The sequence below is a fragment of the Pezoporus wallicus genome, unplaced genomic scaffold (assembly GCF_028554395.1).
Source record: "Pezoporus wallicus isolate ANWC-B61680 ecotype Strahan unplaced genomic scaffold, APGP_CSIRO_Pwel_v1 contig_1181, whole genome shotgun sequence".
Classification (NCBI taxonomy): Eukaryota; Metazoa; Chordata; class Aves; order Psittaciformes; family Psittacidae; genus Pezoporus; species Pezoporus wallicus.
This window is the reverse complement of record NW_026641428.1, coordinates 5,251,908-5,266,074: the sequence shown is the minus strand read 5'-3', so window position 1 is coordinate 5,266,074 and position 14,167 is coordinate 5,251,908. Positions and strand designations below refer to the sequence as shown.

The 14,167-nt window shown below is 35.4% G+C and overlaps 1 protein-coding gene across 6 annotated transcripts in view; it reads left to right on the top strand.

Annotated features, from left to right (window-relative positions):
* LOC130607080 (neurabin-1-like) overlaps positions 1–14,167 on the top strand; it is a 41,441-nt gene that overhangs the window by 24,875 nt on the left and 2,399 nt on the right. For 3 of the 6 annotated variants that reach the window (XM_057423872.1, XM_057423870.1, XM_057423869.1), the window contains exons 14-17: positions 2,512–2,599; positions 2,988–3,059; positions 3,635–3,830; positions 9,461–9,577. In XM_057423872.1, coding sequence (XP_057279855.1) covers positions 2,512–2,599; positions 2,988–3,059; positions 3,635–3,830; positions 9,461–9,577 — 473 coding nt within the window. The remainder of the gene's footprint in view (positions 1–2,511; positions 2,600–2,987; positions 3,060–3,634; positions 3,831–9,460; positions 9,578–14,167) is intronic. The other 3 variants (XM_057423873.1, XM_057423875.1, XM_057423874.1) reach the window with 3 other exon arrangements.

The window sequence follows — 14,167 nt, the reverse complement described above, 5'->3', positions numbered from 1 at the left end:
TTACAGATTTTGGATGGAAATTATTATTGAACAATAAACTATTTGAGGGGAAAGTGAATTGACACAGAACTAATTACCTGTTCTAAAACCAGTTCTTAACTCTTAAGAAAGTTTAAAGTTATCAAAATGTGTGTAAGTTCATTGTATTCTATTTTTATTTATTGAAAGTAGTAGTATGTTCTGAAAATAAGCTTATCCTTTCAATTCCTCCATCTGCAACAAGTGCATTACCAAATTTCTACGAAAGCTCAACATTTCTGAAATAATTTACAGCACCAAGAATCTAAAAGATGCTCCAAGATAAATGCTGTTTCAATAAAAATTATAGAAAGGAATAAGTCTAAATCAGTTTAGTAAAAGCTCTGACCTATAAATCTAAAAGAGTCTAAATGGTTGCCTTGACGTAAGCTAAAGGGGAGCTAAGTAATTGACTGTGGATAAGCAGTAAAGGTCCTAAGGCATTTTTGCAGAACACTAGCCTCTTAAGTGGCAGTGTATTGGAGAGTAAGTCTGACTGATTTCCTGATTCCCAGTGTTGACTTTGTGCTTCCAGATGTTATACAGGTGTTTAAACAAGATACGGATTCTGAATATTATGGGAATTACTGCAGTATTCATCTTGCCCTCTTAGGATATTTCTCACTAGGAAAAGGTTGAAGGTATTATAATCAGCTTAGTCACTACTAATCATCATTTGATTGAAATATTTGGCTTTTTTTCTTCAGTATAATTGAAAAAAGGATCAGATAAAATGTTTTAAATGCTTGATCTATCCTCTAGTCAGCTAGCACAATATATAAAAGCAGATTATATTTGCTGTCTTTTCTGTACTGCTCAGACAAAACCTTTCTTTTAATACCCTGAAAATAGGATTTGTTTTATACTCTCCTCATTCTATGTGTTTCTATAGTCTTAAACAGAACTAGTCTCTACCCTAGCTTCTGTTAGTAAAAAAAAAAACCAAAACCGCCACAATTTACCAAAGCAACTACTTCATATATAAGTGATTTTTTCATTCTTTTTCTACATTTTTTTTTTTTTGGTGATGGATAAAGCATTGTAAACATTTTCCTAAAACTGGCAGTCACTGGAAGAGCTAATTAACGCAGTACATCAAAGATGAGAATTAGTATTGAAAGCTTGCTCTTCGTAGGCAAAATGGCACTAAATGCTCGCTTGTTGCATTCTAAACATATTTAAATGTCTACCTATTATTTCATTGAAATAATCCTTTCTATTACCTTCCCATCCATTCATGTATCAGTCTGTACTTATTAGACTGCGTTTTAGAAATTACCCCTTTTCTTAGAATACTTCTTCTGGAGAGAAATGTGGAAACAAATGTCAGTATTAAAATTAATTCTTCTGGTTTTGTATTTAAGCTGACAGAAAAAATAATCAGTTTAACTGGTAGTTATAATTCACTGGATGTTACTTTTTTAGAAGTAGTGGTTAACTAATTAGATAAAGTTCTGATATTGATCAGAAACTACTGAGCAGATATTAAAAAAGGGGGGAGGAAAGGAAGCCTCCCCTGACTGTCCAGCACGTATAATTTAAGATAACCATTTATGTGTTTCAGGAAAGGTGGTGGGTGATGATAGTTGCCCTCAGTTTTGTGTAGTGAACATGATTTTTGTTCTTTCTGATCCTTGAAGTCATCCGTATGCATTACTTCATGTCAGTTGTCATCTTGAAGACATCTTAAAAGCCTACTTTGTCTCACAAAAAGCAGGCTTCATCTTTTTCATAGGCAGCTTAGTTATGCAACAGTCTTGGAGGAGCTTCAAAGTCCCAATTATTTCTTCAGAATAGTCACATTTTGTATACTGTTTCCAAGAAACTTGGTTTGTTAGGATCTGTCTGCTCTCCAGGTACTGGTTATCGTGTTGTTTCGGCACATTTTCTGGAGCTAGCACCTTGCATTCATAGCCCATGTTCCAATTAGCTAGCTGGACTAGGTGGACTAGCTACTGAACCAGAAAAAATGTAAAAGGAACGTCTTATAATACTTGAAGCATAGTAAAGGACAATTGAATGCTGTATTTGCTCAGCTGTTCCTTTGAAACTGATTTTCTTTAAAGCATCTTATTTATCCTGGTTATCTAGTTGGTGTATTTTAAGGTTGACATTTTGCAAAAGAAAGAGGTACTTTTTCATAAACCTATCTTAAACTATGGTTTAATTCACTGAAGCAAAATGCTGTGGTACGTTTTCTCTTTCTGTAGACAGTATAGAATTACTGTTTATCAAAAGCAATATTTTTGATCAGTCATAAGCAACTGTTGTGTTGTCATTTTTCAGTGGTACAGCACAGCCAGAATGATGGGAAGATGCCCTGAGAACAAGTTATGTTGATATGGCTGTAGTATTTTCAGCTAATATCTGCATGTGTGAATGTGAATTTCTCATATTTTAGTATCTTATTTGCTTACAAGCATCATCAGAATTACTTGAAATTTGCAAATCTTTTTGGAATAACATTTTTATTTTTCACCCCACTATGAAAAGCAGAAGAAAAAAAAAATGAAGATAGGACAGTAGAAACAAATGAAGGAACGTCATCAGGGAAGTCCAAAAGGAGATTTCCAGATTTTGGGTGAGATTTTGTTTGTGTTCATTTGGAAACAAATAGGTTTCAGTGTTACTTTTGGAGAGTATCATGTTTTCCCTCAAAGAATTTCCTGGGATTCTTTGGTTTTTATCTGAATACACAATAGCTCTTGGGCATTTTCAGTGTTTATTTTGATTATATGTGGTCCTTGAAAGTAGTTGCATAATTCTGTCGTGGTTCTTGAGTAAAAGATGAGTGACAGTACTTTTTTTAATTACATGCATAATCTGCAAAATCATGCTTTGTATAACAGCCTAAATGTGGCTTTTTGTAACAGCTGGAATCAATGTTAAAAACTAGCTTATCAATTAAAAAAAAGTCACACTGTGTAAATGTAAATGCTTTATGAAAATTGTGGGTTTTTTTACTTCAGTGGATTACGGAAATCTGGAGGCAAGGGCAAGAAACACGAAAAAGAAAACCTAAGAGGTTCTCTGGATAGCAGGTAGTTGTTTTGTTTGTTTAATACATGCATGGTGTATTTCTAAAGATTTTAACCTAAGTATCTGTTTTAAAATTATCACTACTATTTGACTTTAATACATTCAAGTATAACAGTGGTAGAATATGACGATTGATAAGATGATATGGAGGTGAGCTTCTAATCTCCTCAATAAAGAAAAATACATTGAATAATATAGAGGAAACAATAAAACAGGGTTACATTTGAAAGTGGCTCAGATGATTAACTCCTTGTGCTGTATCTTAGATATAAAACTTGTATGTTGTTTAGGAAGATTAATGTTGAGTAAGTTAAATTAACAAATTATTTGAAATTGTTAAATTGCGTGAAATATCTGCAAAAACACTTAAATTCGTGTTGTTCAATAATTCAGATTATTTTGGATGGCAATTTAAAGGCAAGTATTATTTTCTTTGTAATTATCAATTGTGCTATGAAAAGGATAAGAATTAGTGGTGTGTGTTTCAAGTTTGTTGTTGTATTGTGTGTTGGTTGTGTGTCTGGAGACAGGGTGAGGTGGTTTGTTGTTTAAACACAATTTAATCTACTTATTTCAGAGGTTCCCGGGAACTGTTGGATGACTCGGGCAACAATCTGTCTGCATCCGATTCAGATTCCCCTGTTCCTACTTGCATGCCTTTCTCTTGGTTTGGAGACAGCCACAAGGAGCCTCAGATTTCTAGTAGCAGCTCACTCTTTCCTCAGGGTGGGCAGGACAGTTGTGAACATGGTCAAGAGAAGAATAAGAGCAAGGTAAAGATGACTAATTTGTGCTTTGAATGTTTAAGCATTACATCTTGATAAAGTAAAAATATCAGTCTTTAGTATGTGGAACCTTGCTGACTTCGTCCTTGACCACATCCCCTCTTCCAAACGGTGCTGCAGAAGGCTGAGGCTTCACAGCCCTCACAAGCAGAAACTGTGTGAGTGTTCCCATTCTCTCCTCTTCAGTTGAAGCATCAGTGGAGGCTATTCAGGCTGAAATAGCATCTAGGGAACAGTCACAGGGTATGTTATTTCACTGGTTTATAATGCTAAAGGTAATGCTAGCTTTAGGGCAGCATAATTTTAAAAGCCAAATCTTTTTCCCTGTGTGATACAGTCTAGTACTTGGAGGAAGCGTACATAAATAGAGGTCAGCTTCCCAGGCAGTTCGCCAACCACCTCTTAGCGTACTGATATGTAGGGGTGACGTGCCAAACAGGTGGATGGTTTTCATGAACAAATTTAGTATTGAAAGCCAAGAGATGTATCTTCTAGGAAACTGCTTCTGAGTAACAGCCTTCTAATAATTTAAAGCCTTTTAACTAAGTCTTAAGAGGGAGACTACAGGGTTCAGTCATAATCATAAAATTACCGTCTTCACAGTTTAAACTATTGGAAAGTAATGGCTGTAAAAAGTAAGAAGTGTAGTGTGTGCTGTCTAAATAGTTTGTTAAAACCCATTTCAGCATAAGACCGTTTCTAACAATCTTACTAACCTACCTCCATTCTTGTTTCCTTTGGATTTTGTCAAATTCAAAATTATAGCTATTTGAGTAACCTTGAAAGCTATCTTTGAGTTTCACACTTTTTTTTTTTTTTTTACTTTGGTTATCTAAAATGCCCTCTCAGTTTTTCCTTTTTCTCCATGCTGTTAAAATGAAGTGAGTCACCAGTCTAGAAGAGAAACTTTCTGGGTTGTAGTCCATGAAGTCACTGACAATTTGCAAAGGCAGTTTCTTAAATTACATTTTCTTTTCTTAGTGTGAATTTACAGTCCCTATGACGGGAGTAAGCTGTCTGCACACAAAGTTTGTAAAGTGGTTTTAGAACCACTTACCATAGCACAGGAACTTAAGAAGAGCTGAAATTTTTAATCTATGAAGTACACTAACACTTTACAGAATACTGTCCACTATGTGTCAGTCTTACATATTTACATGAAGCATGCAATGGCCAAAAGATGTTTCTTGGGTAAATAACCCAAGGATCTTGGAAGTGCAAGATCCATGTTGAAGAGGGTATGCATACAAGGTGGTACAATTTTTGATTAAATGGGAGTGCATGACTGATCTCCTAATAGGCTATAGCAAAGTTACCAAGAGATGTTTTCTGTATAGGTAAACATTCAGTGGTTTAGCTTTCAAAGTCTTTGGTTCAGAAGAACCCATTCATCCCCACTTCATTCATCCTTTGTATGATTCAAATGATTTTTCTGAGCATAGTAGAAGTCCCGCTTGCATTTCTACTATAAGCTCCCGTAATGTGCTTAAGCACCCCTTAGTGATGTTTATATAGATGCTTTTCTTGGCAGTCAGAAAGGTATAGCTCTTACCAGATTCAGTGCTCTTTTCCTTTTCATGTTGCCTTGAAATAATAGCCTTTTCTTCTCATCGTTGTATATTTAAGTTGATTATCACTTTAACCTTCCAGCTGGTTTCTGGCCTACTGTTTTTTGTTTCCTTGTCATGCTCCAGTATGTAATTGCAGTTCACTGCTCAATTTCTTTAGTGCCAGTTGCAAACCAGCAGCTGGAAGAATATACAAGTCTTCCTTCAACTATCTTCCTGCTTTATAAAATGGTAGAAAGCTGACCCTGTTAAACAACACATTCTCATACATTTATTAATCCTAAAATCATGCTCAAGATTTCCAAAGTCAGGCTGGTTTTACTTTGCAACATTTGGGGTCTTTTATAATGACAGTAATGAGACAGTAGCTACTGCTTGGAATGACTAATCTTTGTAGATCTTAACCTGCAGTTGATCATTAAGTTTGTACTACAATTACAAGACTTTGGTAAACCTCACCATGAAAAGCCATTAAAACTGAAAAAGAACTGTGCTTGACCACTCAGCAGTTAGTCTTGTTACTAAAAGAACATAACAACAAGAACAAAATCATCTTCCCAGAATTTAAAGAAAGAATACTCCTTTTTGTTGACTTTAACTCCGTAATATTTATTGCTTTTATGTCTGTAGTATCCCATATGATCAGGTGAAAATGTTTCTTGCAGAGCAGGTAAAAGTAGAAGCCCTAACATAAGAACTTTGTCATGCAGAAATCTCTAACTTTTGTACTGCGTCTTTTGCATTGTCAGTAATTTCTGTAGTTGAGTTTAAATATTGATGGCATAAGGAATTAAATTAAATTTAAAGTGGGTTCTGTTTCTGCAAAATTTGCCTTTTAAAATTATGATACCTAGAAGGTTTCTATTTTCTTAAAATGATACTGAGTTTAGTCTTAAACTTCTAATTTGGCAAACTAATGAATCAGCTTTTTGTTCCTTGTGAAAGCTGGAAACATAAGGACTAAAATCTTGTGATCTGAGTTTTGCAGACTGTTCTGCCTTATGAGATTTCTAAATGACACAGTTTGTAAATTAGTCCCTTTACATAATCTGCTGCTTGATTTAGTCCCATTGATACAATGCAAACATGTACATACCACTCAGGTGTATGCAGTGTTTAATTTTGGCTGCAAGGAAGAACACTGGGATGTAAACTGTTTATATCCTAGTACCTTAGGAAGCATACCTATAAAACCTCTTCTATCTGAATTCTGTGCTCTTCCAGAATAAAAAAATCTTTGTAACTGGCTCTCAATCCTTAAAAGGAAGCTACTACTTCTTTAAACCAAATAGAAGCAGGGGGAGGAGAAAACGCTACAGCTGGTGCTGACATGCTTTACTTTTGGTTATGTTTTCTTCATTTTTTTTTTTCCTAAAGTCTCATTAAATATTTTTCTCTAATATCATCCTGTCTTTTTTATTCTTTTTTTGTTGTTGTTATTGTTTGCTTGTTTTTTTGAATTTTTTTTGTACCGCTTCGTTTCTGAACTGCCCTTGATTGCTCTGCAAAGGTAGAAGGAGTGAACTGAGGGTAACTAAAAGGAAAGCTCCTAAATAGATTTTCATTTTGGGATGAAATTAATTGGAGAATAGGTTGGTGGACAAAGTATTCTGTTGTTTCTGGTAATACCTTTTACATCTAAAAAACTGAATAAGTACCTAAAATATAATGTAATTTATAAAATAATCTACATGGGTAATTAGAACTCTGTTTTTCAGTTATGTACAGTACCACCCTATGAAAGGTAGCAGAAAAACTCAAGTTGTGCTTTGGGTTGGGGTTGTTGGGGTTTTTTTGTTTGTTGGTTTGTGGTAGTTTTCCTTGGGTATTGTTTTGTTTTGTTTCTTTGGGGGTTTTTTTTTGGTTTTGTGGGTTTGGTTTGGTTTGGGTTTTTTTGTTAAGACTGGAAATGTGTAGCAGTAATTTAGGGGAAAAAGGGAGTGCAAAGATCAAGTATCCACCCTAAAGCCAAGGCCAGAACAAAATTTAGAGTTGAGTTTAAACTGAAATCAAGTTTAAACAAGAACATCAAGTTTAAATCAAGGACACAAATACAGAAGTACTCAATGACGACAACTGCAAAAACATAGTTCTAAGTTCAGTAACTTATAGGAGCATCAGTTACTGAAGAAAAATGTCTGTAACATCAGTTTAATTTAGGATTTCAAATTATTTATGCATATAGGGTATAGTACGGCATCCTTATAAAGTATAGTTACCTGATTAGACACGTAGATAAAATTACGGTAAATAATTGCTTACTGTTTGTAGACAACACAGGGTAGTGCTGAGAAATAAAATTTAGAAAAGCAAAAGTAGGAGGCATGATTTTGGCAGAGTTATTTTTTACTCGCTAAAGAAAAGTAATGTTGGAAATGGAGGTAATCAAACTAGAAAATATTCTGTGAAACACATACATTGGTATTCTTCAGGGGGACTTTCTTACCAAACCTGCTGTGAAGTTTTCAGGTACAGCAATCTGAGGGTTTTTGTACTCTTCAGCTTCAGTCATAAGCTGCTCAGGTAACCTGGCTGAAGTTGTACATGTAGTGGCTGTTAAGTAAGTTTGAACCTAGATCCTGCTGCTTTTGGATGCAAAGGCATGCATACAGATCCAAAAGCTTCCTTTAAACACAGACTAAGTGTAACAACTAAATGTAAACAATAAATGCTGTGAAGATTTTTACATTCTTTCAATATGATAGTTCTTACATTAGTCATATTTCTAACCTGAACTTTAATTTCTTAGTTTTTTTAAAAATATAGTAGTAATTTATTAAAAGAATATATTTTTTAAAATCTTTCATAAGAGTGTTCTATTTTGAAAATAATTTGTTCAGGCTGTCAAACTACATAATTTCTGTAGATTTACAGTGTTTAAACCATTTTTTGTAAAGACAGAAATAACTGCTGAATTTCTAAAATGTTCAGCTTTGTCATAGTGTTTTTACACTATTTGGTACTTTAGCTATAAAGATTTTATATAGCCTGATACAGTCCATTTATTATAAAAATTATTCAGAAAGATACTTTACATCTATATGGTATTTTTTATATCAAGGTAATTTTCAGATTATACGATCCTGTGCTTCAAATGCAGCCACCTAAAAACTGAATCATAGGATAATTTGGGTTGGACCTGTAAAGGTCATCTAGTCCAGTGCCCCTGCAGTGAGCAGGGACATCTTCAACCCAATCAGGTTGCCAAGAGCCCCAGTCCATCTTGGCCTTGAATATTGGGCATCTACCACCTCCATAGCAACCTGTTCCAGTGCTTCAGCACCCTCATCAAAGCTGTTAAAATGAACAGCAGTACAAAATCTTAACTCAGTATTTAAAGTTTTGGAAAGCTTGTCCTTAGGCAAGCTTTGTATTCTCTATTCATGGACTAACTTGAACCCTGATCTTTAAACTGCTGAAAGCTCCTTGCTGTTCCAAATCTCAACATATGTTAGGCAGAGACAGCCTATTCATTTCACTGTTGACTGCAGTGGTTCAATAATGGGCCGCTATGAAGTCTAAACCTAGCTCTTGTTTTCAGAAACTTTGGAATTTATGGGGGCACTTCTGTGCCATGGGAATCTTAATGACAGTAAACAGTTAGGACTGATCTTTATCTCACCAACAGAACAGTACCTTCTGAAGCACATTCATAGTACTTGTGTAGGTTTGAGTGGAATACAAACTCTGTATGAATAATTCCAGCAAATAAGTCTTAAATTGCTTCTCCTCGAATGTGGTATGCCTGCTGAAAAAGTAACCACATGTATTTCCTTGTGTATTAAACGGCATTTGGGGTTATGACCGATTCTCCACACAAGGTGCTTTTATTGGGGATATTGCTTTAAATCTTTTACTACGTTCTTGAATTCATTAATTTAACAAGAACAAGTCAGATGCTTGATGTCATGAGTGCATTTCCTATGTAATCTAAGGATAACTAAATTGTACTTTATTTTCATTTTTTAACAAAAAAATACTAGAATGTCACCTTATGACTTGCTTTTCCAAAAAGTGAGTTAATAAAACGTTATTTCCACTTGTTTGCAGAGTAGAGTTGTCATAGATGACACATACCATAGCAAGCCAAGTTGTGAACTTTCAGGGTTAGTGACAGAGCCAAATCTGTCAGGTCGTTCACACACTTTAACCTTCTCTTCAAATGAGGTGAGTTTCAAAGTGTGTATATGTGTGTTGTTGATGTTGTTGTTCACACTACAGCATGTTTAATAGAAACAGATGTGTGTAATGTGACACTAGATGGCTGTTTCCATATTTGAATGTTCCATATTTGAATATTTGAATGTTGAAGAACACTGTAAAGAATCAGCAGTTGTTACTGAACTCAGGATACTGACTAGTAGATGCCTTATCAGCCTTTTGTATTCTGATCCTAGTTATAGCATAGCAGTTGGAATTAACTCTTTCTGATCAAATTGCAGTTTCTAATTTTACATATAACACCTTTCTGTTTGACTAATTTAAAGCAACTTCCTGGGTGAATGAAAACTGCAGTGTTTCTGACCTTGCCTTCACATCTGTGCAAGTTTGTTTTGCCATAAAATTTCATCTATGTAAAAACAAACAAAAGGAAAAAGAAAAAGGAAGATAAAAAGGCAGACTATAATGGTTCTGATATGTAACTAGAAACTAGATACCCGAAAGTCAGTGGTTGTTAACACTGGAGAACTTGCTCCTTTGGCTACAGCTGAAACCTGAAGTCTACACTTTGGTAACATTCTGAGATATTGTTTCATACAATATTTGACTTGTGTGCATCATTATAGATTAAATCCATTATAGCCTAGGAGGAGTCATTAAGATCAGAACAGTCATCTTCCAGAAATGAGTTGGAAGGCTTGCTAAACTGATAGTGATAATGCTTGAAAAAAAAAAAACTACATGGTGATTCATGAATGTGGGGGTTTGTTATTTACTCTTAAACCAGGCTTTGGTGAAAATCTTAAGGTATTCCAGTAATATGTAGGAAGTCAGAACAGTTTTACAATATTATAAATGTAAAATCCTAACATAAAATCAGGTGTCAAAAGTCATATAACTGGAGTACAGCTTTCAGTAGTGGATTAATATTTTGAAGATGTTTATCAGCGATGACTGTCATAGATACTGGAGTTCCTCTGGTTTCAGTAAATCTACCATTGCAAGTACTCCCTGCCGTTTCTTGAACGGAATGGTTCATGAATGGAACATGTGTTTCTGAAACTTTCAAGCAGTAGAAGTTAAAATCATTAAGATTTTAACAGACCGAAATATCTGCTTGACTGCTGTTCTTTGATCAGTGTTATAACTTTCTTATTCTAAAATTCAAGCAAAAGTTGTCTGTCATTAATTGTGCACATGTAAAGTGATGATTTAAGCCTTTTCTTGTTACAGATTAGCTCAGATTCTAGTGTTATCTCTCGTTCACATTGCTTATACATATGACAAGAGAAAGTTGTTTGTACCTTTTCAATAATTGATTATCAGGGTCTGTTCTGAGGTTAATGATAAATGTCTCTAAGCTGGTTTCTGTTTTGGAAAGCAGTATATGTGCAGAGAAATAGTTCTGTTCTTGTGGTTTCTTGAGCAGTAGTGCAATACATTGAGGTCTAGGAAAAAGTAAGTAAGCAAACATAGTAATCCTTAACTTAGGCTCTTTGCAAGTAGAATTTTCTATCTGGTGCTTGTTTTTTGATGGATATTTATGAACCCATCCAGGGATCATGCTAGCCCACATAACCCCTGCTTTCAGAGGAGTGGCATTATAGCATTTTGCTCTACAAATCCTGGAAAGAGACCTCCACTCACAGATGGTTAGCAGGCTAGCTGGTTAACCCTTCTTTAATCTGTTAAATGGTGTGATGGCATTGGTGTGTTCTTGGGGGTTGTATTTTTATCTTTAGTCTTCAGTATTTCTGCATTTGCTTTCTGAATCATCTGCATTTTTATGCAGCAGCACATGGTTTTCTTATTCTTCCACATCTTACAAATACTTTTAGTTCTGCTTTCTGAATATGAAGCTGATCTTTGTGTGTGTGTGTGTGTGTGTGTGTGTGTGTGTGTGTGTGTGAGTGTGTGGTGGCTTTTTGGGGGACTGTAACCCTGATGTACAGCCACCTTGGGACAGTCCTCCTGTCTCTGGAAGAGCAGTAGGGGACTGGAAAAAAAATATGTAGATGTGTTATTTAATGATTGATAATTACTCATAAAATCAGTGTTCTTCACCTTATTCATCTATCCTTTCCACTTTCCTATTCATATTCTAAAAAAAAACAAACCCCAAACTCAAGTAGTTTCAGGTATGCAAAATTCAAATCACACAGGATTAAATATCTTCCTCTTCACTTCTGTGAGATGATGTCCAAGTGTTTCAATACTGATTCAGTTTTTGGTACAACTTCTTCTGGTTTTAGAGTTGTCTTTTCCAATATGAAGTAGGAGTTTGTTAGCAACTGATAATGCTAAAAAGCATAGATCAAAATTAGTAGCTCATTCTGGAAGACTTCCATGACATGTCTCTTAGGTGCTCTAATCCTTGCTGCTTGGAAGAGCTGGTGCAGAGAGTCCCTAGGATTCTGCTGGGAGACTGCATTCCCTTGGTGAAGTGAATGAATCTGGGCCTCTTTGACAAGAGTATACCTTCTTCAAATACTAGCGCTCTGAAGCTACAGAAGCAACCTTGTTGCATGGCTAGCACAGATGAAATAGATTTGTGAGTTCCAACTAGAATACAACATTTAACACATTTTCCAGTATAAAGGAGATGGCTATAGAGAGATGTATACACGGACACATGCCACCCCTACAAAAGGTAATAATAAATATATATAAAAAAATTTACATGTGGCAATATATATTCTAGTATTTCTGGCTGCTGGTAGACCAGCCCCAACTCTGAGATACAGGTCAAACTTATAATGTAAAAAGTGTCCCCTTTTTTCCGTATTATCCGTGAATGCTTGCCTAGTATGAGACAAAGTTAAAAGTTATCAATATTTATTTTCTATTACAGTATCAGATTGGGGAGTACTGTTATCTAAAATGTTTTAAAATAAACTGGCATTTTGAAATTCCTTTTAATAATCCTCTCAGTGAATCTTCTTTCTCTGTACTCCTCTCTTGCTTGATAGCTTGCATAGAAAACTCAACTGTGCCCCAGTTGTCTTCATACAGATGCTGTATAGAACACTTCAAGCAAAACCTTTTCTAAAGCCCTTTGTGGCTATTTTATGAAAATTGCTCCTCTTCTTCTGCACATCAGGAAGGCGGATGCGTTCACACTTCTTATATATACATAAGCATTTTAATATGGATTAGGAGCTCATTTTTGAAGTAAATCTCCTGGCAGCCTCGTCTTGCCTTAATTTATCTTGGAAATCAAATCAGATGTACCAGGAGCACTGTTGGAGCACATTCTAGCTGGTGGTGGCCATTGAGTGTGTGTGACCAGACTAGGGCTATTTGGAAGTGAAAAATCTGTCAAAATGCTTGCAGTATGTGTTTTAGGACATCAGCACAAATTCTTCTATGCTACAAACTGCTTCCTACTTAACTGCACTAATGTAACCACTGTCTTTTTGATTCACACACCAAGGAAAGCAAAACATTTCTCATTACATGTAGTCCTCTGATACAGCAGAAATTTAAAATTGTATTTGTTTCACCTGAGACGTGTTCTATGTTGTGCTTTCAGATCCAGTTATCATCAGATCATGTGACAAGCCTAGGTATTGCTATCTTTCACATGCAATCACCAGAATTATTTTGTTATATTGAATCAACTCTTTCAAATTTTCCATCAAGGGAGTTGGATTTTGAGAGATCTCTCCCATTTGGAGCTGTAGTTGTTCATCTGAAACTTTACGAGGGTCATGTCCCAGATTCATCACTAGGAAGATGCTTATTTCTATGTTTTCTGTTTACAAATGACATGCATAAAGCTTGCTTTAAAAAGTGGGCATACTTTCTGCTGTTCTGCAAGTATCTTTGATAAATAGTGGAAGCTGCCTAGTGGAGCAGTCTGCAAGTCTAATGCAGCCTGTACTGAATCATGAGCTACTGAGAGATCATTTTGGATAGTTAATAAAACTTCAGGTAACTCTGATGTTACTGATTTAAGTATCATACCTAGAATTTCTTCTGTACAGACACTGAGCTCTGTTTTATGTAGCTTTTCTTTTGTAATGAAATGATAGAGTGCGTCAGGATGAACCAGCGGTACCTTTTTCCCCTCAGAAGGCAGCTGAAATTGAAGCAGGGAGCTTCAAAAGCAGCGTGCACTGGCAAAGTGTACTTTCAGTGGAAGGCCACAAACTCTTATGTTTCTGAAATGGTCTTCTACTAGGCAGACCCTTTAAAATGTTGATGTGATGGCATTAGATGGAAGAATACACAGTCATCTATTTTTCGAAATGTACCAAATTTAGTAAAACTGTAGCTGGAACAGTAAAGCTCACCAGATTTACTATTAGAGTTGCTTTTGTTCTGGATTTCCTTCACTTACATCACAGCAACACAGCTGAAGTGTTACTTGATTCTCCTTGGTGCTGTGTAGGGCAGTATATAACATGAGGATTGAACTATCTTAACCAACTAACTGAGGAACCTTCTTCATTGTTGGAATGCATCAAATGTAAGCTTTGCTATATAGTTTCTTGGAGAAAACTATTTATGTTCTTTAATTCTGACTTAAGTTTATGTTGAATGTTGTGTCTTTTTGTTTATAGCATACTCGTAGGCAAACTGACTGTAAGCTGT